The following is a 27,104-nucleotide window of genomic DNA, read 5'->3' as shown; positions in this document are numbered from 1 at the left end:
GCCAGCTGCTACATCCCAGCCTCTGGCATGGAAATTGAGAGCTCACTCCTAACTGATCTCCTGTTTTCCCAATTTGTGAAAACAGTGCTTCTTGCAGCACGACGACATGCTATGCAGAAATCATATGCAGCAAAATGGAAACATTTTTTCAGTATGGGCTCAGGATCATGTCTTACAACGGCTCCATTGCCCACTGGACCATGTCTTTACATATCTCCTGCATTTGTCCGATTCAGGGCTCAAGACGAATTCTGTCAGACTTCATTTCTCAGCACTTTCAGCATGCCATTCATTGGTCAACAGTAAACCAATCTCACAATACCCACTCATGGCACGGTTCCTGCGAGGTCTCAACAATCTTAGACCTCCATTAAGAACCCCTACTCCATCTTGGGACCTCAATATAGTGCTAGATCAATTGATGTCAGAGCTCTTCGAACCACTGATTTCTGCCTCTCTCAGTTTTCCTTGAGGACAGTCTTCCTGGTAGCACTCACGTCAGCCAGAAGAGTAAGTGAGTTTCAGGCTTTAGTCACTTGTTATCCGTACTTGCAATTTTTTCCTAACAAGGTACAGCTACGCACTCATCCAAAGTTCTTACCTAAGGTGGTTTTGGATTTCCATCTCAACCAAACCATCACTTTGCCTTCATTTTTTCCATCTCCACATGCCTCTGAGGCGGAAGAAAAACTTCATTCCTTGGATTATAGAAGAGTACTGCTTTTTTTTATCTCAAAGCTACTTCTCATCTCAGGAAATCCTCTCATTTATTTGTGTCTTACAATCCACCTACCTGTGGTCAACCTGCAACTAAGAGAGCACTTTCAGCTTGGATCTCACGTTGCATACATTTTTGCTACACAAGAGCTCATCTACAGCCTCCCGATTCCAGTGTGGCCCATAGACTGCGTGCTGAAGCAACTTCTATTGCAAACTTGAGGTCCATTCCGATCCAGGACATTTGCAGAGCAGCTACTTGGTCGTCTGTACATACTTTTACTGCTTAGACCAAGGGTTAGCTCAAGATGTTCGCTTTGGACAATCAGTTTTGCATAACCCCTTCGCATTATAGACTGTTTCCACCTCCCATATGTTTCTTCAGCTTAGGACTCACCAGTCAAGAGGGGCTGCATATCCCCTGCCTGTCTCCGGAGAAAGCAAAGTTGCTTACTTGTAACAGGTGTTATCCGTCCATTGCTCACAGCTTTATATTCTGGCGGGAAAGAGGCTGGAAATTGATTGGAACAGTTCTGACTTGGGTTAGGGGGTGGAGAGGAGGATTTTCTAAGATCAAATTCTAAAACTTTGAGGGGGAGAAAGAGTGTTTGTCCTTGGCCCTAGTTCTTTTTATGCAGTTGCCATGCTTTGTTTAGTATGAGCCCTTTATCTTCATTGAAGTTATTGTGGTATCTTGCTACTTCTATTACCTCTTTGGAGAAAGAAGACCATTTGTAGCTGAGAAGAATCAAAGTTTTTGTGTATCTAATCGTATGACCTTGGCATGAAGGGCTACAGCTGAGTTTTCCATGTTGCATAGCTTGTGGTGTCTTTTGTGTTCTTGTAGTCTTTCCTCAATAGTATGTTTGGTTTTGCCAATGTACAATTGGCTGTACCCGTATGGAATTTCATACATTCTAGGCAGAGGTAACTGGTCTTTCACATGTGTGAGTGTGGATGCAAGTTTCTGTGGTTCAGTCCAAGCTGTTTTGGATGGTAAATAAGTAATTAAAAGTGATACCATTGTAATAAGGAATTAAAAGTGAAGCCAAGTAATAGGGAACATGTGTTGATAGACAATGGAGAGTCAAGATGAATTTTAAATGTGATCGTTCATGAAATAAGGAGCCAATGCTGGGGGAAGCCACTGCTTGCCCTGGGATCGGTAGCATGGAATGGGTTTTGCCAGATACTTATGACCTGGATTGGCCACTCTGGAAACAGGATACTGGGCTATTTTCTGTTTCCAAACCTTAAAGAGTTTGAAAAAGCGACAATTTTTGAGTGATTGAGAGGTGATTGCAGCATAAGAGTAGTATGTCAAGCTTCATCTCTGATAGAATTCAAATCCAGAGTCAAAAGCCCACTTCTTTGAAGATGCTTTCAGTTCCAAATTCCAACTCATCTTCTAGCACCAATATATGTCTTATCATTTCCTCTATAATTTCACCACGTGAGCACTGTGTATTGATGTACCTTCTTGTCTGTCTTGACTAGATTGTAAGCTCTTTTGAGTAGGGACTGTCTCTTCTATGTTTTGATTTACAGCGTTGCGTATGTCTATTAGCACTATAGAAATGATTAGTAGTAGTAGATGGGCCATTGGTCTGACCAAGTATGGCTGCTATTATGTTCTAAGGTTTTATGTGATCATATTTTCTTCTGTTATAAAATAGCTTTATAGCAGTATTTTGAATCGATTAAAGTCACCGTAAGGAGGCCTGATGTAATCTAGCATACATTGATTTATTATAGTCTAGTTGATGGTTTACTGGCATATGCAGCAAGGTTTGGAAATCATTTATACCACAATATTGAGTTGAAACTAAGAGTGTCAATTTATGATGAAGACAAATACCCCTGAAGTATAAATAACATAGGAAACCAAATGTTTTCTTAGTGGGAAAGTTCTAGATCTTGGGATCATAGTAGGAAGCTGAAAGAGCAATACAGAACAGATAGACATTTTCTAATTGATGTAATGGAATTCAAGAAAGCATGGAATAAGCAGAAAGAATTGGGAGGGACGTAAGGCTAAAGGATGTCCGGTGCAAGTTTGATGTTACAGCAGGAAAGGGGAATGAGCAGATATTATTATGTGCCATCATATTCTATTTGTCTTTATTGTGTCAGAGTTTTCACTTTTAAACCATTTCTGTTTTATTATGTAGGAGAAGCTATAACCACAATTGAGGTTATAAACCAGTTATTGCACCATGTTGGTGCCATGTGCATCCACCAACTCAATCTTCTTGCTGCCAGTAACAGTCCACCTATAACTAATTTTTTGGGAAAACAGCATTCTATTGAACCACATCACCTCAGCAGTATTTGTGACATTATGGAGAAAGCCATGGTCAATGGAGATACATGTATTATCCGCTGTATCCTTGTTGTTTTTCAGGTACAGATCTCTCTCAAAAAAATTTTTAGATGAACTTTTATAGCACATCTTTAATAACTCTAAATCCAGTTTCCAGTGCATTAGGAATGGTAAGCTGATCCGTAGGGCCATGCCCGCTCGCGAATACTCTGTAGAAGATGTTAATCACAACTTTTCAGCTTTCCCCCCCTCTCTCCCCGGTCTCTGCTGACCTCTTGGTTCTTCCATCTGCAGACGAGCATGAAGGTGGTGTTCTGATCTGTTCCCTTTATTTCTTTATTTTTGCGGTATTTTTCAGTTGTTCATGTTTTTTATGTTACTGCAGGACTAGCTGTACCCGCTTGGAAAGGAGCAGACTCTGTCTGCAGCTGGTAGGTGTATCCTTTGGGGACCTGTTCAGCCAGCCTGCTGAATATTTGTGAAGGTCAGGGTTCCAGGCTCTCCGGCATTTGCTTGCTTCCTTGACTTGGTCAGGAGCTTTAGCACAGGCTGCTAGGTATCAATAGTGTCCTTCGGGGCACTCACAGTGCCAGCTGTGGTTTTGTCCTTCTTTCTCTTTTGGGTGGTTGCTACGGCATGGGGTGGTCCAGCTGAGGTCTGACTGGCTGTCCGAGAGATCTCAATGTGACAGCTGACTAGTGGATTTAGACAGAAAATCCCTCCAGATCTAGCTTGTCTCTCAAGAAAGTGAGGCAGACTGCAGCATCTTTTCCCCTGCACATGGTTTGTTAATATAGGCTGTGACAGCCTTTGGGGTAAATCGGGGGAGGGGGTGTCTGAAACTGTGATTGACAGTTTCTACAGATAAAGCCTTGATTTCCCCCCTCTAAAATCTCTATTTTGAGTGAATTTTTATTGGCGTTTTAAAGCTGTTTTATAACGCCAAATTATCCCAGGAAAAGCAGGCAGCATATTCTTGACTGATGGGTGACGGCACCGACGGAGCCCCGGTACGGACAATTTTAGAGTGATTGCACTCTAAGAACTTGGAAAGTTCTAGCAGGCCGCACCGCGCACGCGCGAGTGCCTTCCCGCCCGACAGAGGCGCGCGGTCCCCAGTTTCTTAGTTTCCGCGGAGCTAAGAAGACGCACTTTCAACGGCTGTTGAAATTTTTTCTCAAACGCCTTCCCGCTCGCGTAAACCTTTTAGGCATTTTATTCCTTTTCTTCTTATTTCTTTTAAAAAAAAAGAGGGAAAGAATTTTCCTTTCTTTTTTTCTCATTTTTTCGGGTTTGCCCCGGCGGGGCCTGCTGCCACCATCGAGGCCTCGGTCTTCGATTTTGCAGAAGCCGTTTTTACGTTCATGCCCCCCCAACCCGGTTTTAAGAAGTGCCAGCGGTGCTCGAGGCCCATTTCTCTTACCGACCCGCACAACTGGTGCCTACAGTGCCTCGGTCCTAACCATCGAGCGTCCACCTGCACCCGCTGTGCCACTCTGAAAAAGAGAACTCTAAAAAACCGCCAGATTCAACAGCGGTTGTTGTTTGGTACCGAGATGTCGGATTCGGCGGCACCGACCCCGACTTCAGCCCCGACGCAGTCGGCACCTACCTCTTCGACACCGCGCGATACCGCGCCGGCGTCGCATCCCTCAGGTAAGCCGGCTAAGAAGCCTTCCCCGCTGGAGCGTCCTCCGGTCTCAGTGGCAGCGAGCCCAATCCTGCCGACCTCGAGGCGCCCGCGGAAGCGCTCCGCTCCGATTGAGGTTAGCCCTTCGACCTCGGGTTCCTCTTCGGAGTGTAGAGCGGCACCAAAGGTACCGCAGAAGAAAAAAGCGGTACCGGTGCCTTCGCTGGGCGAGCAAATTGCCGCCGTCCTGCAAGTACAGCTCAAAGAGCAATTGCAGCAGCTCCTGCCTGCTCATCTGACACCGAGCCTTCCAGTCCCGGTCCGGCCTGAGCTACCGGTACCGACAGTGGAGCAGCCTCTTTTATCAGTATCCACTTTGTCGGTACCGGTACATACAGCTTCCTCGTTGTCCATGCCAATTTTAGCGCCGGAACCGAGGTCTTTGCACCAGGCGGTGCAAACTTCGGCACCGGCACACCCCATAACATCTCCCGGTACCGTTTCTCAGAGGTCTGGTAAGTCGACTCACAAAACTCGACACCTTGAACCCTCCACACCGGAGTCACGGGACCGTAGCTTTCAAGTGAGGGACCCTGATCTGTGGGGTGATTCAGAGGAGCCTTTCCTCTCTGAGGGAGAGTGTTCGTCAGGGGACGAGGATCCTTCTGGTTTAGATCCGTCCTCCAAACCTGATGCAACTTCTTTCACCTCTTTTCTTAAAGAGATGTGCGACTCTCTCTCTATTCCCTTGGAGGCTGAATCCAAAAAATCCAAGGCATTTCTCGATGCACTGGACTTCGATCAGCCTCCAAGGGAATTCTTAAAATTACCTCTCCAGGATATTTTGCGAGAGACTTTCTATAAAAATCTGGAGACACCTCTGACCATTCCAGGAGCTCCCCGCAAACTGGACTCCTTATATAAGGTCATACCTATTCCTGGCTTTGACAAACCGCAACTCCCCCATGAGTCTTTACTAGTGGAATCTACTTTAAAGAAATCCACGGGGGCTAGTGTGTACGCCTCTGTCCCTCTTGGCAGAGAAGGTAAGGCCATGGATAAGTTTGGCAAAAGGTTGTATCAGAATGCGATGCTAGCTAATAGATCTGGGAACTATGCTTTCCATTTTTCATTCTACCTTAAGCATCTCATTCAAACTTTGTCAACTTTTGAGAAATACCTTCCTGACCGTAAAAAATCTGCCTTTCGCCAAACTTCTTCATCGCTCTTACAACTTCGTAAGTTCATGATCAGATCAATCTATGATACCTTTGAGCTGACCTCTAGGGCCACGGCTATGTCAGTGGCCATGCGGCGACTGGCCTGGCTTAGAGTTTCAGAACTCGATGTCAATCACCAAGGTCGCCTGGCCAATGCACCTTGCTTAGGGGATGAGCTGTTTGGAGAATCTATGGACTCCACTATCCAAAAGCTCTCAGCTCATGAGACTCGGTGGGACACTCTCGGTGGGACACTCTCCTTAAAACGAAAAAGAAGACCCACCTACCAGGCCTTTTCGCCAGCAGTCGGCCTATCAGCGTAGATTTGTGGCTCGTCCTTTACCACAAGCCCCGCAACAACCCAGGCGTCAGAGGCAACAACAGAGGCAAGCTGCTAGACCAGCACAGCAGCAACAACAGGTGAAGCCTCCCCCTTCACAAAAATCCACTCAACCCTTTTGACTTGGTTCTCCAGGACATAGCCAGTCTCCATCCTGCTGCCCACCTTCCGCAGCCCATAGGAGGACGCCTTACTCTTTTCATAAGCCGTTGGGAAACCATCACCTCGGATCAGTGGGTCCTCAACATCATCCGCCACGGCTACTCTCTCAACTTTCAGACTCTTCCTTCCCAAAGTCCGCCAAGAGAGTCTGCTTTGAACACTTCTCAGGTTTCACTCCTTCTTCAGGAGGTTCAATCCCTCCTCCTTCTGAATGCCATAGAGGAAGTTCCTCTAGATCAAAAGGGGCAGGGATTCTACTCCCGTTATTTTCTAGTCCCCAAAAAAACAGGAGATCTCAGACCCATTCTAGATCTTCGCGATCTCAACAAATGCTTGGTCAAAGAGAAATTCAGAATGCTCTCTTTGGCCACTCTTTACCCTCTTCTCAATCAAGGCGACTGGCTATGTTCCCTCGATCTCAAAGAAGCATACACTCACATACCGATCAATCTGGCCTCCAGACAGTACCTACGCTTCATGATCAATCGTTGTTATTACCAGTACAAGGTACTACCCTTCGGTCTTGCCTCCTCTCCAAGAGTGTTTACCAAATGTCTGATTGTGGTGGCTGCTTTTCTACGTTCCCACCACCTTCAGGTGTTTCCTTACCTGGACGATTGGTTGATAAAGGCCAGTTCATCTCAGACAGTACTCCAGGCCACCAACCAGACCATCCTATTTCTACGTTTGCTGGGGTTCGAGATCAATCTACCCAAATCTCATCTCATCCCCATTCAGAGACTTCAATTCATTGGAGCAGTCTTAGACACAGTCCTCATGAGAGCGTTCCTGCCGTCCAACTGTCTTCAAACACTTCAATCTCTATGTCAGCAGGTGCTTCCACAACGTTCCATCTCTGCCAAGCAAATGATGATACTCTTGGGTCACATGGTCTCCACAGTTCATGTCACCCCACTTGCACGTCTTCACCTGCGCACTCCTCAATGGACCCTAGCTACCCAGTGGTCCCAAGCGATGGATCCTTGCTCACGTCACATATCTGTAACATCATCTCTTCGTCAGTCTCTACACTGTTTCCTTCGCTGCTTATACAACATCAGGAGACCCTTCTACATCCCAACCTCCAGTCTCTGCACCTGACAGCTTGGTATCTCTCAGGCTGACTTCGACTGATACTCTTTTGTCTCAGCCCGTTCGCTCCATTCTGGACGCATCCAGGAAACCGGCCACCCTGCAATGTTACCTTCAGAAGTGGACTCTATTTTCTTCCTGGTGTCTTCTTCATCATTTTGATACCACTTCCCTCGCAGTGGAGATGTTGTTGGATTATCTTCTTTCTTTGTCTGACTCTGGCCTCAAGTCTACTTCCATCAGAGTCCACCTCAGTGCTATTGCTGCTTTTCATGAGCCAGTCCATGGAAAACTCCTCTCAGCTCATCCCTTGGTGTCCAGATTCATGCGGGGTCTTTTCAATGTGAAACCACCTCTTAAAGCCCCTCCTGTTGTCTGGGACCTCAGTGTAGTTCTTTCCACCTTAATGAAGCCTCCATTTGAACCTTTGGCTACCGCTTCTTTCAAGTTTCTCACTTGGAAGGTACTTTTTCTTATTGCTCTTACCTCTGCCAGGAGGGTCAGTGAGCTACATGCACTAGTTGCGGATCCACCTTTTACAGTCTTCCATCATGACAAGGTGGTTCTGCGTACACATCCAAAGTTTCTCCCTAAGGTTGTCTCTGAATTCCATCTTAACCAATCCATTGTTTTGCCTGTCTTCTTTCCGAAACCTCACTCGCATTCTGGAGAACAGGCTCTGCATACTTTGGACTGTAAGCGGGCTCTAGCTTACTATTTAGAGCGTACTAAGCCCCACAGATCATCTCCCCAACTCTTTCTGTCCTTTGATCCGAATAAATTAGGACGTCCTGTTACTAAACGTACGTTGTCAAATTGGCTTGCAGCGTGCATTTCTTTTTGTTATGCTCAGTCCGGACTGACACTGGAAGGTTCTGTCACGGCCCATAGAGTTAGAGCTATGGCAGCATCTGTAGCTTTCCTCCGTTCCACGCCTATTGAGGAAATCTGCAAGGCTGCTACATGGTCCTCAGTTCACACTTTTACATCTCACTATTGTCTGGATGCATTTTCCAGACGGGATGGACACTTCGGCCAATCTGTTTTGCAAAATTTGTTTTCCTAATGGCCAACCTTCCCTCCATTCCTCTTTTTGTTAGCTTGGAGGTCACCCATCAGTCAAGAATATGCTGCTTGTTTGTCCTGGGATAAAGCACAGTTACTTACCGTAACAGGTGTTATCCAGGGACAGCAGGCAGATATTCTTGCGTCCCACCCGCCTCCCCAGGTTGGCTTCTTAGCTGGCTTATCCTAACTGGGGACCGCGCGCCTCTGTCGGGCGGGAAGGCACTCGCGCGTGCGCGGTGCGGCCTGCTAGAACTTTCCAAGTTCTTAGAGTGCAATCACTCTAAAATTGTCCGTACCGGGGCTCCGTCGGTGCCGTAACCCATCAGTCAAGAATATCTGCCTGCTGTCCCCAGATAACACCTGTTATGGTAAGTAACTGTGCTACGCTGCCACGACGGCCATCTTGGATTTCCCGATTGTTTTTTATTTTTTTAAGTAAGTACTCAAACTTTCTTAAAACACCTCGTTTTGCCTCAAAATTGATAGGGATGGAGTCCTCAAACCCTAATACCTTTATATCATGCCTTATTTGTGCTGGATGGGTGGCTGAAGAGCGCCCGTGCACCACGTGGCATGGGAAGGAGGGGCAGGAGCTTTGGGCTTGGCCCCTACGCAGGCCTCTAGGACTGGAGAAAGGCAGATGGGCCTGTCAGGGGGAGTAAAGCACCTTCCATGGTTCTGGGACAGTACATCTGTGCACCACAAGAGCTTAAAAGCATTGTAGCCCAAGAAAAGGTATCTGCTCCACCCTAAGGGACAAGAAGACTTGCCCTCTCAGGCCTTTACCCCAGAGTTTATTAATCTCTTCTGGTAGGCTTATGCATAAGGCAGAAATCTACTGGTTCAGGGCTAGATACACAAAGCACAGTCATTAAGACCATGCAGGTCACTGTTGGCCAATATTTTGGCCCATTTCCAAACAGCGATCCATGCTCAAATAAGTTGAGTCAGATGTCTATTCTAATCCTGTCCCACCAGTCTTTGGGGAATCCCGAACAGCTGAGCTGCAGGGGAAGCCTCAAAGCAACATCCTGCTGCTCAGCTATTTGGGGCAGGATGCCTTTAAAAATTTTTTTTTAACAGGCACAGATGATGTGCGTGTGTACACACATATCCGTCCCCATTAAAAGAAATGCACATAGTTCTCCTCCATGACGACCCCAGTATCAAAAAATCAGCAGGAGGGATGTCCACTCCCTCCTGCTGCCACTGCAACAATCCCCCGAATCAGCCAAAATTGGCAGGAAGGATTCCCATTCTCTCTTGCTGCCGAACTGATACCCCTCCTGCCAGGACCACTCCCCCCAAAAAAAAAATCAGCAGGAGGAATGCCCATTCCGTCTTGCCCCCCCCCCCCCCCCGAATCTCCCCCATACCTGTTGAAGAAGTAGAGAGCAGGAGGGATGCCCAGTTTCTCCTGCTTATAGGACCACCACTCCAAAATGGTGGGCCTTCCCCTTCTCGGTGCATCCTGGGATACACAGGGAGGGGTTTAAGGCTCAGGGCTCATATGCCTAAGACCCCTCACATGGGGAGGGGTCTTAGGCATCTGAGCTAATCAGGACCTTAGACTCTTTCCTCTGTATCCTGGGACACTTTAGTGCATCTAGCAAGTGAGCACACCAGTGTGCAGACCTCTCTGGAGTCTCAGAGCACTTCCACCCTAAAAGCAGAGGCTATTCTGAACTATGTGGCCCTTCAGGCAGGGACTTGGATCCCTTTACTGTCCTAAAGTGAGACTTCCCTGATGGATGACAGATCCTCCCATTCAGTGGACCAAGATTTATCGGCTATGAATCATGGAGATGATCCTTTGTTTCGCCGACTTTTTAGGTCCTCAGCCCTAATGGAGATCATTACAGAGTCCCTCCAATAATTGAAAATAGAACCTCAGCTAACCCCATCTTCGCAACGGGTCCGGGCTCAGCTTATCTCTTTTCCATGGCATCCGGACATGAAGATCTTAATCGGAGAACCTTGGGAGACACCTGAAGGCTCCCTGAGAGTGGCTAAAACTATGGCTAAACTGTATCTCATGAATCAGTAATTCCAGCAAATATTTGTTATACCTAAATGGACTCCTTGGTAGCCCAGAAGACCAAAAGTACTTCCCTACCCAGTGAGGGAGTGGATATGGTCTTCAAGAGGCAGTTTGAGACTTTGATCTTTAGGAGTCTAGGTTGCAGCTGTGGCCTCCTTTGTGGAATGTGCCTCACACTCTAGAGTAAGAACCCAGGGCCTGAAGAACTCTGAGCCCCTGCCTCTGCATGTGATGGCAGGAATAGATTACCTAGTGGATGCCCTCTATGACTTTAGTCATGGGGAAAGTCTCAACCCTTTCGATCACTGCTCGTTGTATGCTTTGGATTAGCCAATGGGCAGGTGATTTGACTTCTAAAACAAAGCTGAGCAAGCTCCCTTTTAGAGGACAGATGTTATTCGGCAAGGGTCTAGATGATCTCTTGGCCATTATACAGGATCACTGGCCCAATCTTTGCCAGACAGCAGAACCTGAGCGCCTAAAGGCTAGAGCCATGGGGTCCTTTCATGGCTTGCAGTGTTGTCATCAATATTCCACAGCAGCCTTTACTCAGAGAGCCCTTCCAGGTTCCAAACAGAAATTTTCCAGGTTCAGGAGGAACCAAGATTCAAGTGCCCGCTCTGCAGTGCCCGCCAAAAAGTCACAATGGCACCAATTCTCACATCACTCCTCTGAAGATTGGGGATTGACTCGCGGAATGTTTGGAGGCTTGGATACACATAACGTCAGACCGCTGGTTACAAGATAGTTTGCACATCCTCTCTCCATCTGGTTCATGGATTCATTGACAAGCTGACCAGACAAAGCAGCCAACATTGTAGCAATGCTACGCAGATTGCTAGATATCCAAGCCAGAGAACCTATACCTCCAGAAGACTTGGACTTGCGGATACGCCACATACTTTGTCATGGCAAAGAAAGGCTCAGAGGAATAGATGCCCATTCTGGACCTCAGTCATGCCAATTCGGCACTGAGAGTTCCTCGGTTTCAGATAGAAACCATTCGCTCAGTCATTGCAGCTATGCAGCCAAGAGAATTTCTGGCCACTTTAGATTTGATAGAAGCTTACCTTCACATTCCCATCTTCCCAGAACACGGGAAACTCCTCAGATTCCATGTGCTGAAAAATCACTATCAATTCTCAGCACTTCCCTTTGGGCTAGCAACAGTGCCCCAAACGTTCACCAAAGTTATGGTGGTGATAGCTGCTCGTCTCTGCAGAGCAGGTTGGCAGGATCAATTCTTGGGTCACCCTAATAAATGGATGCCAGCTTGTTCAGCTGGGAGGCTTATTGCAATGGTCACCCAGTCCAAGGCCAATGGACCTCATCTCAATGGAAGTGGTTTATCAACAGACTATAACTCCGAGCAATTCGGATGGCCCTGCTCTGACTTGAGTCTTTGCTGGAGGTCAAGGCAGGAAGCGTCTTCTCTGACAATGCCACAGCGGTGGCTTATGTCAACAGACAGAGTCACCAGGAATGCTGTGCTACAACAGAAGGTGAAAGCATAGTTCTGTTGGGTAGAAACTCACTTGCAGGCAATCTCGGCGGCGCACGTGACTGGATTGGACAGTGCTCAAGTGGATTATCTCAGCAGGCAGACATTGGATCCAGGAGAGTGGATGTTGTCTCTGCAAGCCTTCCAGTCCATGTGAGCACATGGGGTCACCCAACATTCAACTTCATGGCATCTGTGAAAAACAAGAAGGCAGATCAGTCTTCACTTGAAGATTGTGGTATTCAGCCTATGCCTGCGAGGTTTGTCCCCAGAGCAGTGCAGAAATATGGAGCCAAAGGCACTAGAAATAGCCCATTTTAAACCCCAAACTAACCAATTGGGGGACTTTTCTTCTTTGGCCTCTGGAGGGAGCAGAAGAGCAGATTTGCCTGTTCCACAACTCCCACACAGCTCTAGTTTGGTTCCCAGCAGTCACGTGGAAGCAGAACCAGCCGGAAGGCCTTTTCACCTGAGAGTTTGGGGCGTAGCTGCAGGCTATTACATCAGGGAGCAGAACTGCTAGAGAGGCAGAAGGAAAAGCAGGAGCAACAAAGAAGGCGGTAGATAGGAATGGTATGCTGAACTCCCGCTCATCTTTCTGTCTTAAGCTTCATGGTCAGCTTCACATTTAAGATTTTCCTGACAGTTGGATTATGAGATTTTGAAAAGTTTTTGTATATAATTAAAAGGGGAGGAATGTTTGAGCTCCATAAATGTTCAGGCTGTTATGTTCTTGTTTAACATGTTTCCTCTGAAGCTTGTTAATGTTTTTCTTACATTAAGGTTCGGTGATTGTTTTACATTTATCTGAGTAGATCAGACACTTGGTTTCAAGGAGTTCCCCGTACCCCTTCTTCTCTTGTCTTTTTATTGAGCTGTCGCTGGCTTTGGTACAAACTGAAGAGGGCAGCAGAGACTGTGGAGAAGGAAGAGGAGCTGAAAAGCTGTGATTGACATCTGCAGAATGCTAGCCAGCGGGTATAGACAACCCCAAGGTTCAACTTACCATTCCTATCTACTGGAAAAGATATTATCAAGGTAAAAACCTAATCTTTTTCTTCCACTAAGAATTGGTAGTAATTAGTGTATTCATGGATGAATCATTCACTCCATGAAATAAATTTTATGATGCTATAATTACACTCTTGTCACTGAAACCAAGACCATGAACAAAATATGCCAGAATCTCAAGCAAATTTTTTGGTTTATGTTACATGAGGACAGTTTGACATCCACATAGTAGTGCCCCCCCAATCTCTTTCAAACTTAAATGTTGGAATTTTGAGTCTGTATATTTAAAGATCAGTACAAAAACAAACATTGTTATTTTTGTGCAGTTATGTATATGGCTTTTCCAGTTTTACATTTAGACTTTCTATAATTATTACCATACTACATAACAAATTTTTAAAGATAGAACTATGTATAGAATCAACAAATTCGTATTTGTAACCAAAAATAAGATGACTTCAGCAGGCATAAGTTTTATTTAACTATAAAAAGAGAGATAACGAATGAGGGACTTTAACAAATCTCAATATTTCAAACATTAAAGAAGAAACTAGTCTTTGCTAAGGTGTTCATTGACTTATATGAAATGATTTAGTGCAGTGGTCTCAAACTCTTTGCAGGGCCGCATTTTGGATTTGTAGGTATTTGGAGGGCCTCAGAAAAAATAGTTAATGTGTTATTAAAGAAATAACAATTTTGCATGAGGTAAAACTCTTTATAGTTTATAAATCTTTTCTTTTGGCTAAGTCTTAATAATAATATTGTCATTTATAGCTAAAGAGACATATGATCAAGAAACTATTTTATTTTACTTTGGTGATTATGATAAACATACCGAGGGCCTCAAAATAGTACCTGGCGGGCCACATGTGCAAGTTTGAGACCACTGATTTAGTGTTAACCTTCTTCCTTGTAATTATGCATTTACAAAATTTCCAGTGTAACTAAAAATAATAGACTGACATGATTAACTGTAGAAATAGAACAGCCAGAAGTCTTTACAGAAAGCAGTTGAGGTACATGTGTATAAGTTTGGGTTGCTTTGCATGTGCTTGGCCCATGCTATTCAAAGAGTTAAATAAAGGGAAAATTTCAATTTTGCCATTAGAAAACAGAGCAAATAAGTTTTAATTTTTTTTCTACTAAATGCCTTCGATTGGTACATTCTTTCATGCCAATTTGTCTTTCTACTTCTGAAATGTGTTCAAAACTGGATCAACTTAGTATTAAATAGTTGTTTTATACTTGTAAGAGCTTTTAAATGTGTACTCAAAATAGTTTCTCAAAAATTCTGTTTGTAGGTGGTATTCAAATTTTTCTTTAGCTCACAAACTGAGAAGAATCGTGACATAGTTCGACGATCTGGGCTTCTACTTTGGCAGCTGCTGATGGCACCAAAAGACCAGATTTGCCCAGAGATTCAAAAGGAGGTCTGTTTAGCAATCAGGTAAACAAAATTGTGGGTTTTTTTTTTTTCATACTTGTGGTAATCTACAATTGTTGACAAAGTTTTAAGCACTCCAGTCAAATTGTATGTTTCAATAAATTCTTAAGAATATTTGCCTTGTAAGAGTGAATTATCTTCATATGTTCAGATATGCTTAGAGCAGCCTCTGTTGGGTGGTAGAAGAGAGTAAAATCAGAAGCTGAGAAGTTGCAAGGGTCAGAGTTCGTTTAGCTGTGAAATTGTCCTTACCTGAGTAATAAAGCCAAATGAGTCACTAAATTTTTTGGCCTCATCAACACTAAACATTAAATTTAAGGCTCTATTTATTAAGCATTTACTTGTAGAAACAAAATGGGAGGTAAACGTTCTGCATATTAGACAATTTAGAGGCCCTTTTAATAAAGCTTAACGTGTGTTAAAATGGGCTTCTTAGCACTTAGGCATTGATTCTGTAAATGGCATCTAACTCATAGGTGCTGTTTGGCATAGTTGTTTATCATCCGCTAGGCTCCATTTATAGAATTGCCTAAATGAGTGTGCCTAAGTCAATCCATGCACAAACTCCACCTTAAATCTACCCCTAACCATGCCTACTTGCTGTAAGGGGCCTCGACATAGATGCCTACCGTGACATGGTAGGTGTTACCAGCTAATTCATTTTTAATTGTTTTTAATGGCACTTTCAACTATGAGCACTGATTAAGCCAATTAAAAAAAAAACTGAAGGCTTCTTTTATAGAATCAGGGCCTTAGTGCATGCTAAGTTTTAGTAAAAAGGCCCCTTAGTGAGCAGATGTATATACAGTTTTCTTTTTTTGTCCCCCCGCTCTATTTTAGCTCCGGTTTAAGCATTCTAAATCCTGGAGAAGTAGAACTGGATAACTTACTTAAACTGGTCTTAACTGAAGGTAAGAGTTTTTTTCACTGCTAACGTTTAGTTCCTTCCTGCCTTTTTTAACTTATGCCTTATTCTTTGGTAGCTCAAGGCAAGTTACTAAGTATTTTTGTCCTCTGAGGACTTGGTCTAGTTTTCCCACATGAGGCAATGCAGGGTGAAATGATATTCCCCAAGTTAAATATATGTATGTATACTTTTAAAACTAATTGGAGGAAATTTTTTTTTTTCACTCAGAGATTAGTTAAGCTCTGGAACGCGTTGCCAGATGATGTGGTAAGAGCGGATAGTGTAGCTGGTTTTAAGAAAAGTTTGGGCAAGTTCCTGGAGGAAAAGTCCATTGAGAAAGACACGGGGGAAGCCACTGCTTGCCTTGTATCGGTAGTATGAAATATTGCTACACCTTGGGTTTTGGCCAGGTACTAGTTACCTGGATTGGCCACCATGAGAACGGGCTACTGGGCTTGATGGACCAATTGGTCTGACCCAGTAAGCCTATTCTTATGTTCGTATATGTGTGTGTGTGTGTAAAAAAAAAAAAAAAAGCAGGAAAGCAGCTTTGCTATTTTTCTGTTGATCTTTGACTCTTTTAGAAACATTCAAGAAATGTTACTATTCACACTTGTGAGTATTTAATATATGTTGGAATGCCTTTAGTTAGGGTTTCTTGTCATCATTGAGCTACACAACAACCTTTGGAACTCCAAAAGGTCTGCATGTCGCAGAAAATCATGTATTTAATCACGGACAAGAGGACATAGACTGAAGCTGAGGGGGGATAGGTCCAGGACGAATATCAGGAAGTTCTGTTTCAACCAGCGAGTGGTGGACGCCTGGAATGCTCTCCCAGAGGAAGTAATTGCAGAATCCACCGTTCTAGGATTTAAGGGTAAACTAGATGCACATCTCCTTAAGAGTGGCATAGAGTGATACAGGTAAGGGTAAATTAGATGCACATCTCCCTTGAGAAGCATACAGTGATATGGGGACTAAAACTATGCCAGGATACACCGGGCGGGGCCTCCGCGTGTGTGGATCACCGGACTGGATGGACCCAAGGTCTGATCCGGAGATGGCAATTCTTAAGTTCTTATTTAATTTTCATTTGATTACTTGATTCACTGAAAACATTTGAAGCAAGGTAATACAATAAAAAGCAAAATTTAAAGTATAATAAAACAATCAGAACTTGCCCCTATCCTGCCAGCAGATAAAGGCCAAATGGCCCATCCAGTCTGATATCCACTCGTACCTGTTTGTCCAGTCGTGTATGTTATTGTTTTGTCTAATCGTGTATGTTTATTTTGTTAAAGTTATGTTAAATTGTATTATCTGTTTTTACCCTATTTTAAAATGTATAACCATCTTGAAATAAATGATAAGGTGGTATATCAAATTTTAATAAACTTGAAACTTGATATCTATTATCCCCTCCTCTCCCTAAGGGATCCCACGTGCCTGTCATACACATTCTTGAATTCAGACAGTCTTTGTGTTCACTACCTCTACCAAGAGACTATTCCAAGTATCTACCACCTTTTCAGTAAAAAAAGTATTTCCTTAAATTACTCCTTAGCCTGTCCTCTTAACCTCATTCTATGCCCTCTCACTCTAGAGTTTCCTTTCAATTGAAAGAGACTCTCCTCATACATATTTATGCCACATAAGTATTTAAACATCTCTATCATATCTCCCCCTTTCCTCCAAAGTATACATATTGAGATCTAAGGTCTGTCCTCATGCGCCTTATGACATAGACCATCAATTATTTTAGTTGCCTTCCTCTGGTCTGACTTCATCCTGTTTGTCTTTTTGGGAGTGCGGTCTCTAAAACTGTACACAATATTCTAAATGAGGTCTCACCAGAGTCTTATATAGGGGCATCAATAGCTACTTTTTCCTACTGGCCATTCCTCTCTATTCAACCAAGCATCCTTCTAGCTTTCGCCGTTGCCCTTGTTTGGCCACCTTAAAATTACCACACCGAGTCCTGCTCTTCTTTCATTCACAAAAGTTCTTCACCCCCTAAGCTGGACCATTCCCTCGGGTTTTTGCAGCTCAGATGCATGACCTTGCATTTCTTAGCATTAAATTTTAGCTGCCAAATTTCAGACCATTCTTCAAGCTTGGGACCTGGGTTGCACTTTGTGCTAGACATTAGGTTTCAACTGAAGCTTTATCTGGTTCTGAGATGCTCCATTTGTGGTGCAACGGTGCCATGCAGAACACTTTTTTAGAAGCATTATCGGCAACAGGTTTTTAAAATTTTGAATAAAAAAAATAAAAAACCATTTAAAAGAAGAGGAGAAAAAAAGAAGCCAGTTATAATGGAAATTAAGATATGCATCCAGATCAACTTACCACACTTCAAGGCCCAATATAACTATCCTCCCTGATGACATTTCTTTATCAAGAAGAAAATGCTCAAATTATGCAGGAAGCATACTGTGTGCACTTTCATCTTGTTTTGCTCTGCTTTCTCTTTTTTTCCCATTTGTGTGTATATTTTCTATACTATGGCCTGTTGATTCTTACTTATCTGCTGCTCAGCTTGTCCATATCTGTGTTCTGCATCAGAGAGAGATTTATAACTTGCTTATTACCTCACCATTCTTTATTTTCATATTAATAAATGGCTTTTCTCAAGGGATCAAGCTCCTTTCTTTCAAACTTGTATTGTCTTGTCTTATTCCCTAGCTGTTTCTCATATCTTTCTTCCTCAATCTCACGGTCTGTTTTCTCCTGTTTCTCTACTTCCTGGACTCTGTAATATCCCTTCCTCTTTTTTCTTCCTGGCCTGGAACAGGGCAGTACAACAGATGTTAAAGTGCTGCTGGTCCCATGTACTCTCCATGTGTTGTACAGTGTTAACTATTGGGGGCATCCCTAGCATTTTCTTATTTAATTAACTCAGAGAAAAATTTAACACATTAACCACATGACTTATAAGGCGATAAAAGTTAACTATAAATCTTCATGTGGTGTGAATATGGAGTTATCTGCTGCATTAATTGTTTACATGTTGTATCTACTTCCATGTTAACTGTAGGATACATTTCTTGTTCCTTCTGCATTATGTGGTTAAGGTGGAAGTTGTGTGCTAAGTAAGGCATCATATTCATTTTCTTTGGATTATCATTGACACAGCCAGAGCCAGCAGTTGGGTCTGAGCTATCAGCTCATGTAGCTCTGGTAGATTCGTGATCTTAGGAAAATTTTTGCAAGCAGCAGTTATGAGTCATTTAGGTTATTGCAACACATTTTCTGTGGGCCTCCCCAAAAGACAACTTGGCAGATGGACTATAATTATATCAAAGGCTTTAATGGATTTGATATGTTCATTTGCTGTTTTAAATGACTGAAATACCAAACTAAGTATTCTAAATACAATGACAGTATTGATGTTTCTGATTTAACTCTCTATTAATTGCATTATAATTTTCCTTGACAAGGATTTGGTTTATAAAATCAGGGTATACCTTTTTAAATTAAATGATTAGGGTCACTAGGTTGTTGTAGCCAGTTTTCATAAAAATTGCAGGTTCTTATTCAGATCAAAGACTTGTAGGGTGCCTTTGTTTCAGGATAAGAAAATCTGCCTGCTCACAACTAGCAATGATTATCTACTTGGTCAGCCTAGAACATGATGCAATATAGATAGTATGAACTTTTCCCAAGAAAAATAAATAGCTATAAAGTAAAATAAAACTACTCGAACCTAGTCAAGGAAAATATAATAAGTTACTGTAAAGTTAGCAGAATTTCAGAAAAACCTGCCAGTTTTAGAACTTGGCAGTATTTGGCTTGTAAATTTCTATGCCTTACTTATGCCTTAAATTGCATAATACCTGTTATCCCAGGACAAGCAGGCAGCCGATTCTCACAGTGACATCACCGATGGAGCCTGGATGCGGACAGCCTCGCAAGCAGACTTGCTTGTAGAAACTAGAAGTTTTGAGTCAGCCCATCCAGCGCAGGGCGCGTCTCCTCAGTTCTCAGTTTTCTGCAGAGCCGAGAAGACCGTCTTTGACTCTATGCGTTTAACTTTGTTACTTCGTGCCTTTTCTCACCGTGGTTTGTGTTTATTTTCTTCACGAATTGCTGTGTTCTTTTATTTTCTAGTTAAAAAAAAAAAAATTTATTTCTTCTGTTCAACTGTTGGGGCAGGCCGCTCGGCCGCAGCCTGTGGGCTTCGACTTTGCGGCAGCTAAATTTCCTTCTATGTCCCGGCAAGCAATGGGCTTCAAGAAGTGTAGCCAGTGCTAGCATGCGATTTTCCTCACGGACCCACACTGTTGGTGCCTCAACCGAAGTCGTGCGAGTGTTGTGCTACTCTTCAACCTCGAGCCCTTAAACGTTATCTGATTTTAGTGGAGAAGCTTTTCGGGATGGATTCTTCAACGACTCCCTCGACTTCGAAAGCGGCCTCAGTTCCACCTTTGACCGAGGGTCCTTCTGCCTCCACAACTCCGACCTCGAGCCTCATCGGACCTTCCTCATTTGCGGCGGCTCTTTCCTCCACTACACCTACTGTATCTTCCCCTGCATCCTCAAGTCAGATAGCTCAGCAGAAAGTTCCAGCAGTGGTAATCAAGGTGGCTAAGACTTCCAAGTCGAAGCACATATCCACTGCCACTTTAGAACCTCCAGCCAAAGCAGGTGGTCCGGTTTCAGACGTGGATCCATCCTTGCCGACTTCTTTCCAGACCATGTTAGAGAAGCAATTAATTCAGTTCTTCACTAATATGAGACCGAAGCTAGCTACTCTAATCCAGCCTGGGCATTCTGCAGACTCCCGCAAGGTCGAGCCTTTTCCTATGCCTTCGGCTGAAGCATCACACTCTATGCAGGGAGCAGAGTCTCTGCGAATGTCTGGTCTGGCATCTATGCACTCGAAGCAAGGAGCAGATTCTTTGCATGTGCCTCGACAGGAATCCTCACACTGCATACAAGGAGCAGAGTCTTTGGGAGTGCTTTGAGATTCCTCCACCAAGCCTCCTGAGCTTCGATCTACAGCTTCTAGCCCTATCCATTCCCTGGTAGCAACGTCTGCTTCCATCTCCGGGGCGAAGTCTCCTCGGTCCTCGAGATCTGCTTCCAAGCACAACTCTCATTGTCGATCGAGGCCTTCCTCAAGGCATACCTCCAGGCATAGCTCTTCTTCCAAGGAGTGTCCTTCTTCAACCAAGCCTCGAGCTACACCTTCCAGCTCTACTAGACCATTGACTCCTTGATTGAGGTCTCCGCTTCCAGACCTCGAGGACTCAGCGGTTTCTATTGCTTCGTCCAAGTCTCCTTATTCTTTTGATGCCTATTTTCCTGCCGAAGCTTCATCTTCGACCAAGGCTGCCTCGACATCCTCGAGTCCCTCTCGAGGCAAGGCATTAGCGGATCAGCTATCTTTCTCTTCTTTTCTTCGTCAGATGGCTGCAGACCTGGACCTTCAATTGGATGCTGGTTCTAAATACTCTTAAGTCGTGCATCTTCCTCAACCTCCTGCAGAGTCACTTAAGCTTCCTCTTCACAAGCTTTTGTCTGAGACTTTTACACGATGCCTGGAGACTCCTTATGGTATTCCTGCTGTCCCAGGAAAGCTGGACTCTAGGTATAAAACTCTACATTGCAAAGGATTTGAGAATTTGCAGTTATCTTACCAGTCCCTGCTTGTGGAGTCCTCCTTGAAAAGATCCCATCCTTCCAAGGTTTATGCTACCGTTACTCCGGAAGGGAAGGGAATACCATGGACAAGTTTGGATGTTGCCTCTACCAAAATGCCATGATGTCCTCCAAAGTCCTCAATTACAATTACAATTTTCAAATTCCTCATTGATCTCCTTCCAAAATTTCTTAGCTCTTTAGATACTCAAAAGCACTTCAAGTTTCAAGAAGTCATAGCTGCTCTGTCACAACTCAGATTACACCTACTTCAGTCTTCTTATGATGCCTTCGGGTTGTCCGCCAGGGCGACTGCTTGTTCTATAGCAATGCGCCGCCTAGCCTGGCTTCGCACCATTGACATGGACCCTAATCTTCAGTACCGCTTGGCTAATATTCCTTGTGCAGGCAATAACCTCTTCGATGAATTTATCGAGGCAGCCACCAAGAAATTGTCTGAACATGAAAAATCTTTTGCTTCTATTGTCAGACCAAAGCCTAAGCCAGCTCCTGCCAAGCCTGCACGCCCTCCTCCAATTTTCCAAAGGTGTTTTGCTCGAGAGCGGCTCCTTACACTCGTCCTCCTCTCAAAAAAACAACAGAATCAGAAGCAACAGAAATCTCAACCTTCTGCTGCACCTAAGGCTACGCAACCTTTTTGACTGTTTAAAACAGAGCATAACCTCCACAGTTCTGTCTCTGACCTATCTTCTCCCCATTGGAGGTCGTCTCCTTCATTTTTACCACCGATGGGAGACAATCACATCGGACCTCTGGGTGCTGTCAATCATCAGGGAAGGATACTCTCTTCATTTCACTCAGGTTCCACCAGAGCTTCCTCCAAGAGAGTATCCTTCCAATCCATCCCAGACCGCCCTTCTTCTTCAGGAAGCTCAAGCTTTGCTTTGTCTCCATGCCTTCGAACCAGTTCTTTTGGAACAGCAGAACAGGGGTTTTTATTCCCGTTACTTCCTTTTTCCGAAGAAGACAGGCGATCTGCGACCCATTTTGCATCTCGGGGCTCTCAACAAATTTTTAGTCAAAGAAAAATTTTGAATGTTGTCCCTGGCATCCCTTTATCCCCTTCTGGATCAGAACGACTGGTTATGCTCTCTGGATCTCAAGGAGGCCTATACTCATATTCCCATTCATCCGGCCTCCCATCAATATCTCAGATTTCGGGTGGGGAATCTGCATTATCAATACTGAGTGCTGCCCTTTGGCCTGGCTTCATCTCCCAGAGTGTTCACCAAGTGCCTGGTAGTGGTAGCAGCAGCTCTGCAGAACCATGGTCTTCAGGTATTTTCCTACCTAGACGATTGGCTCATCAAAGATTCAACATCTCAGGGGGTTATTGTAGCGAACCAACAAACTACGTGGTTCCTACAAAGTTTGGGATTCGAAATCAACTTTCCCAAATCACAACTTCAGCCCTTTCAGAATCTACAATTCTGTTCTGGACACTATCCAACTCAGAGCATTCCTTCCGCAACAACGTCTGGAAGCTCTCCTTCAACTTTGTCATGCAGTGTCTTCCTGCTCTTCTATCTCAGCGAGACACATGATGGTACTACTAGGTCACATGGCCTCCACAGTACACGTGACTCCTTTTGCCAGACTTCACCTCAGAATTCCTCAGTGGACCCTGGCATCTCAGTGGATGCAGGCTTGCGACCCACTTTCTCGACACATTACAGTCACTCCTTCTTGAGACAGTCTCTCCGCTGGTGGATGCTCTCTTCCAATCTCTCCAGATACTTACTGTTTCAAATGCCCCCTCATCAGAAGGTCCTCACAACAGATTCCTCGACCTATGCTTGGGGCGCTCATGTCAGTGATCTCCATACTCAAGGCCACTGGACCAGTACGGATTGTCAGTACCACATCAATCTGTTGGAATTCAGAGCAATCTTCAATGCTCTCAAAGCTTTTCAACATCTTCACGACCAGGCAGTCCTCATTTGGATGGACAACCAAGTCGCCATGTACTATGTCAACAAACAGGGAGGGACGGGATCTTCCTCCCTTTGTCAAGAAGCTCTGAAGGTTTGGAACTGGGCAATCCATCGCAACACCTTCCTCAAAGCTGTCTACATTCAAGGGGCTTGGCGGACAACTTGAGTCGTCTTCTGCAACCTCACGAATAGAAACTCCATTCCTCGCCCCTTCATCACATTTTTTCCGCAATGGGGAACACCTCGATAGATCTCTTTGCAGCTCCCCACAACCACAAACTGCCTCAGTTCTGCTCCAGGATATACTCTCCTCATCGCCTCGAGGCAGATGCTTTCTTACAGGAATGGATGAATCTCTTCCTTTATGCATTCCCTCTCATTCTCAAGAGGAAATGTGGTGGTGATGGGGGACTTCAACTATCCTGGGATAGACTGGAGTATTGCGCACTCAAACTGCGCAAGGGAGACCAAATTCCTAGAGGTCACGAGAGACTGTTTCATGGAGCAACTGGTCACGGAACCAACACGGGGTGACGCCACTCTTGACCTAATCTTCAATGGATTAGGGGGGCCAGCAAAGGAGGTGGCGGTATTAGCCCCGCTAGGTAACAGCGATCACAACACGATCCAGTGCAGGCTAGAAATTGGATCATCAAAGGGGAAAAGAACCACAACAACGGCACTCAACTTCAAAAAAGGAAATTATGATGCTATGAGGGAAATGGTGGGAAAGAAACTTAAAGGCAACATAGGGAAGATGGAATCCGTAGAAAAAGCCTGGACCTTATTCAAGGGGACTGTGCACGAAGCGCAAAACCTGTGCATCCCCAAGTTCAGGAAAGGGTGCAAAAAAAAATAGAACAAAAAACCCAGTGTGGATAACAAATGCAGTGAAGAAGGCGATAAGCGACAAGAAAGCATCGTTCAGAAAATGGAAAAAAGACCAAACAGAGGAGAACCAAAAAGTGCACAAAGAACACCAGAAGGAGTGTCACCGAGTGGTTAGAAAAGCAAAAAGAGAATACGAAGAGAGACTGGCAGAGGATGCAACAAACTTCAAGTCGTTCTTCAGATACGTAAAGGGGAAGCAACCGGCAAGAGAAGAAGTGGGACCATTGGATGATGGAGACAGAAAGGGAGTAGTAAAAGAAGAGAAAGAGATAGCTGACAGGTTAAATGAGTTCTTCACGTCAGTCTTCACGATGGAGAATACAACTAACATTCCGGAACCCGAGGAGATCGCAATAGGAGACCAAGATGATAAGCTGGTCAATTTAGAGGTAAGCCAAGAAGATGTACTCAGGCAGATAGACAGACTAAAGAGTGACAAATCGCCAGGTCCGGACGGCATTCACCCAAGGGTACTCAAGGAACTAAAAAACGAAATAGCGGAGCCACTTCGACAGATATACAACCTATCCTTAAAAACCGGAGAGATCCCGGAGGATTGGAAAATAGCAAATGTTACGCCCATCTTCAAGAAGGGCTCAAGGGGCGACCCAGGAAACTACAGGCCGGTAAGCCTGACCTCAGTCCAGGGAAAGATGATGGAGGCACTGATTAAAGACAGCATCTGTGAACACATCGAAAAAAATGGGCAGCTAAAACCGAGTCAACATGGCTTCTGCAAGGGCAGGTCATGCCTCACAAACTTATTGTACTTCTTTCAGGGGGTGAACAGCCAGGTGGATAAAGGGGAATCTATAGACATCATTTACCTTGACTTCCAAAAAGCCTTCGACAAGGTACCACATGAGAGACTGCTTAAGAAGATATGGAACCACGGGGTGCAAGGGGAGGTCCACCGATGGATCAAAAACTGGCTGGCAAACAGGAAGCAGAGGGTTGGCGTAAAGGGCCATTACTCAGACTGGAAAAGGGTCACGAGCGGAGTTCCGCAGGGGTCGGTGCTAGGACCGCTCCTGTTCAATATAAGAACATAAGAAAAGCCCTCACCGGATCAGACCGAGGTCCATCCAGTCCGGTGATCCGCACACGCGGCGGCCCATTTAGGTCCTCCTGATTGGAGACCCAGATATACCATAGCCCTCAATACAATTTGCAAGAAGGTGTGCATCCAACTTGCGCTTGAATCCCAGAACAGTAATCTCTGTCACAACATCCTCCGGGAGAGCATTCCAAATTCCTAGCACGCGCTGCGTAAAAAAGAACTTCCTGACATTCGTCTTGAACCTGCTGCCGCTCAGTTTCAGACTGTGACCTCTTGTCCGTGTCACATCCGAAAAAGTTAGCAATGCTTCTTCTTGGTCGATTTTATCAAAACCCTTTATTATTTTAAAAGTCTCTATTAAATCCCCTCTCAGTCTTCTCTGCTCAAGGGTAAACAATCCCAATTTCCTAAGGCGCTCTTTGTAGCTCAAATTCTCCAATCCCTTGACAAGTTTCGTGGCTCTCCTCTGTACCCTTTCCAGCAGAATTATATCTTTCTTGAGGTATGGAGACCAGTGTTGGACACAGTATTCCAATTGCGGTCTGACCATTGCTCTATAAAGTGGCATTATTACATCTTCCGATCTACTCGTGATCCCCTTCTTAATCATGCCCAACATCCTGTTTGCTTTCTTCGCCGCCGCCGCACATTGTGCCGAAGGCTTTAGGGTTCTGTCAATCAGTACACCCAAATCCCTTTCTTGTTCGCATTTTACTAATGTCACCCCCAACATCTTATACTCGTGTTCTTTGGGTTTTTTTCCTAGATGCATCACCTTGCATTTGTTTATATTAAAATTAATCTGCCACCTTGTTGCCCATGCTTCCAGCTTGTTCAGATCCTTCTGGAGTTCATCGCAGTCCCTTTGAGAGTCAACAGCCCGACATAGTTTTGTATCGTCTGCAAACTTTATTATATTGCAAGTTGTTTCCTCCTCCAGGTCGTTTATAAAAATATTAAACAAAATAAGCCCAAGAACCAAGCCCTGGGGCACTCCGCTAGTCACCCTCTCCCAGTCCAAGAATTTCCCATTTATGCTAACCCTCTGCTTTCTGTTCTCCAGCCACTTGCCGATCCATCTGTGCACTTCTCCTCCTACTCCATGGCTTAGTAGTTTCTTCATAAGCCTTGCATGCGGAACCTTGTCAAACGCTTTCTGGAAGTCCAAGTAAACTATGTCCACTGAATCTCCACTATCCACTTGTTTGTTCACTTTCTCAAAGAATTGTAATAAATTTGTCAAACATGACTTCCCTTTCCTGAATCCGTGTTGACTAGCCCTTATTAGGTTGTGATCCTCCAAATGTTGTACAATGTTGTCTTTAATCAGTGTTTCAATTATCTTCCCAGGAACCGAAGTGAGGCTCACAGGTCGATAGTTCCCCGGGTCACCTCTTGATCCTTTTTTGAAAATTGGGATAACATTTGCTATCCTCCAGTCTTCTGGTATTTGCCCGGTTCTAATTGACATATTAGCCACAGATTGTAGCAATTCACCAATTTCGACCTTAAGTTCCTTTAATACCCTCGGGTGAATTCCATCCGGTCCAGGGGATTTGTCGCTTTTCAGTTTGTCAATCTGAGAGTAAATCATGTCCATCGTCACATATACTGTTGTGAGGCTTTCTTCTATGACTCCGGTGAATATCTTTCCTGTGTCTGGCACTGTTGAAATGTCCTCATTTGTGAAGACAGAGGCAAAGAATGAATTTAACCTATCGGCAACTTGTTTATCCTCCTTAATTGACCCTTTCTTTCCTTGTTCGTCGAGAGGGCCCACTGCCTCTCTTGCTGGTTTCTTTCCTTTTATATATCTAAAAAAAGGGTTTGAAGTTTTTGGTTTCCTGTGCTATCTACATAAACGACCTAGAGGCGGGAACCAAGTGTGAGGTCATTAAATTTGCAGATGACACCAAACTATACAGCAGGGCTCAAACCAGGGAAGACTGCGAAGATCTCCAAAAGGATCTAACGCAGCTGGAAAAGTGGGCCGAAAAATGGCAAATGAGCTTCAACATAGGTAAATGCAAGGTCATGCACGTGGGGAAAAAGAACCCGATGTTCACATACAAAATGGGGGGAACACCACTAGGGGT

The 27,104-nt window shown here is 44.5% G+C and overlaps 1 protein-coding gene across 4 annotated transcripts in view; it reads left to right on the top strand.

Annotated features, from left to right (window-relative positions):
* Nucleotides 1-27,104, top strand: part of HECTD4 (HECT domain E3 ubiquitin protein ligase 4) — a 492,696-nt gene that overhangs the window by 110,057 nt on the left and 355,535 nt on the right. For all 4 annotated transcript variants that reach the window (XM_033956861.1, XM_033956860.1, XM_033956862.1 and 1 more), the window contains 3 exons: nt 2,889-3,121; nt 14,407-14,552; nt 15,390-15,460. In XM_033956861.1, coding sequence (XP_033812752.1) covers nt 2,889-3,121; nt 14,407-14,552; nt 15,390-15,460 — 450 coding nt within the window. The remainder of the gene's footprint in view (nt 1-2,888; nt 3,122-14,406; nt 14,553-15,389; nt 15,461-27,104) is intronic.

Source organism: Geotrypetes seraphini, chromosome 8, assembly GCF_902459505.1.
Source record: "Geotrypetes seraphini chromosome 8, aGeoSer1.1, whole genome shotgun sequence".
Lineage (NCBI taxonomy): Eukaryota > Metazoa > Chordata > Amphibia > Gymnophiona > Dermophiidae > Geotrypetes > Geotrypetes seraphini.
The sequence above is the reverse complement of the archived record's forward strand: the minus strand, read 5'-3'. Positions and strand labels throughout refer to the sequence as shown.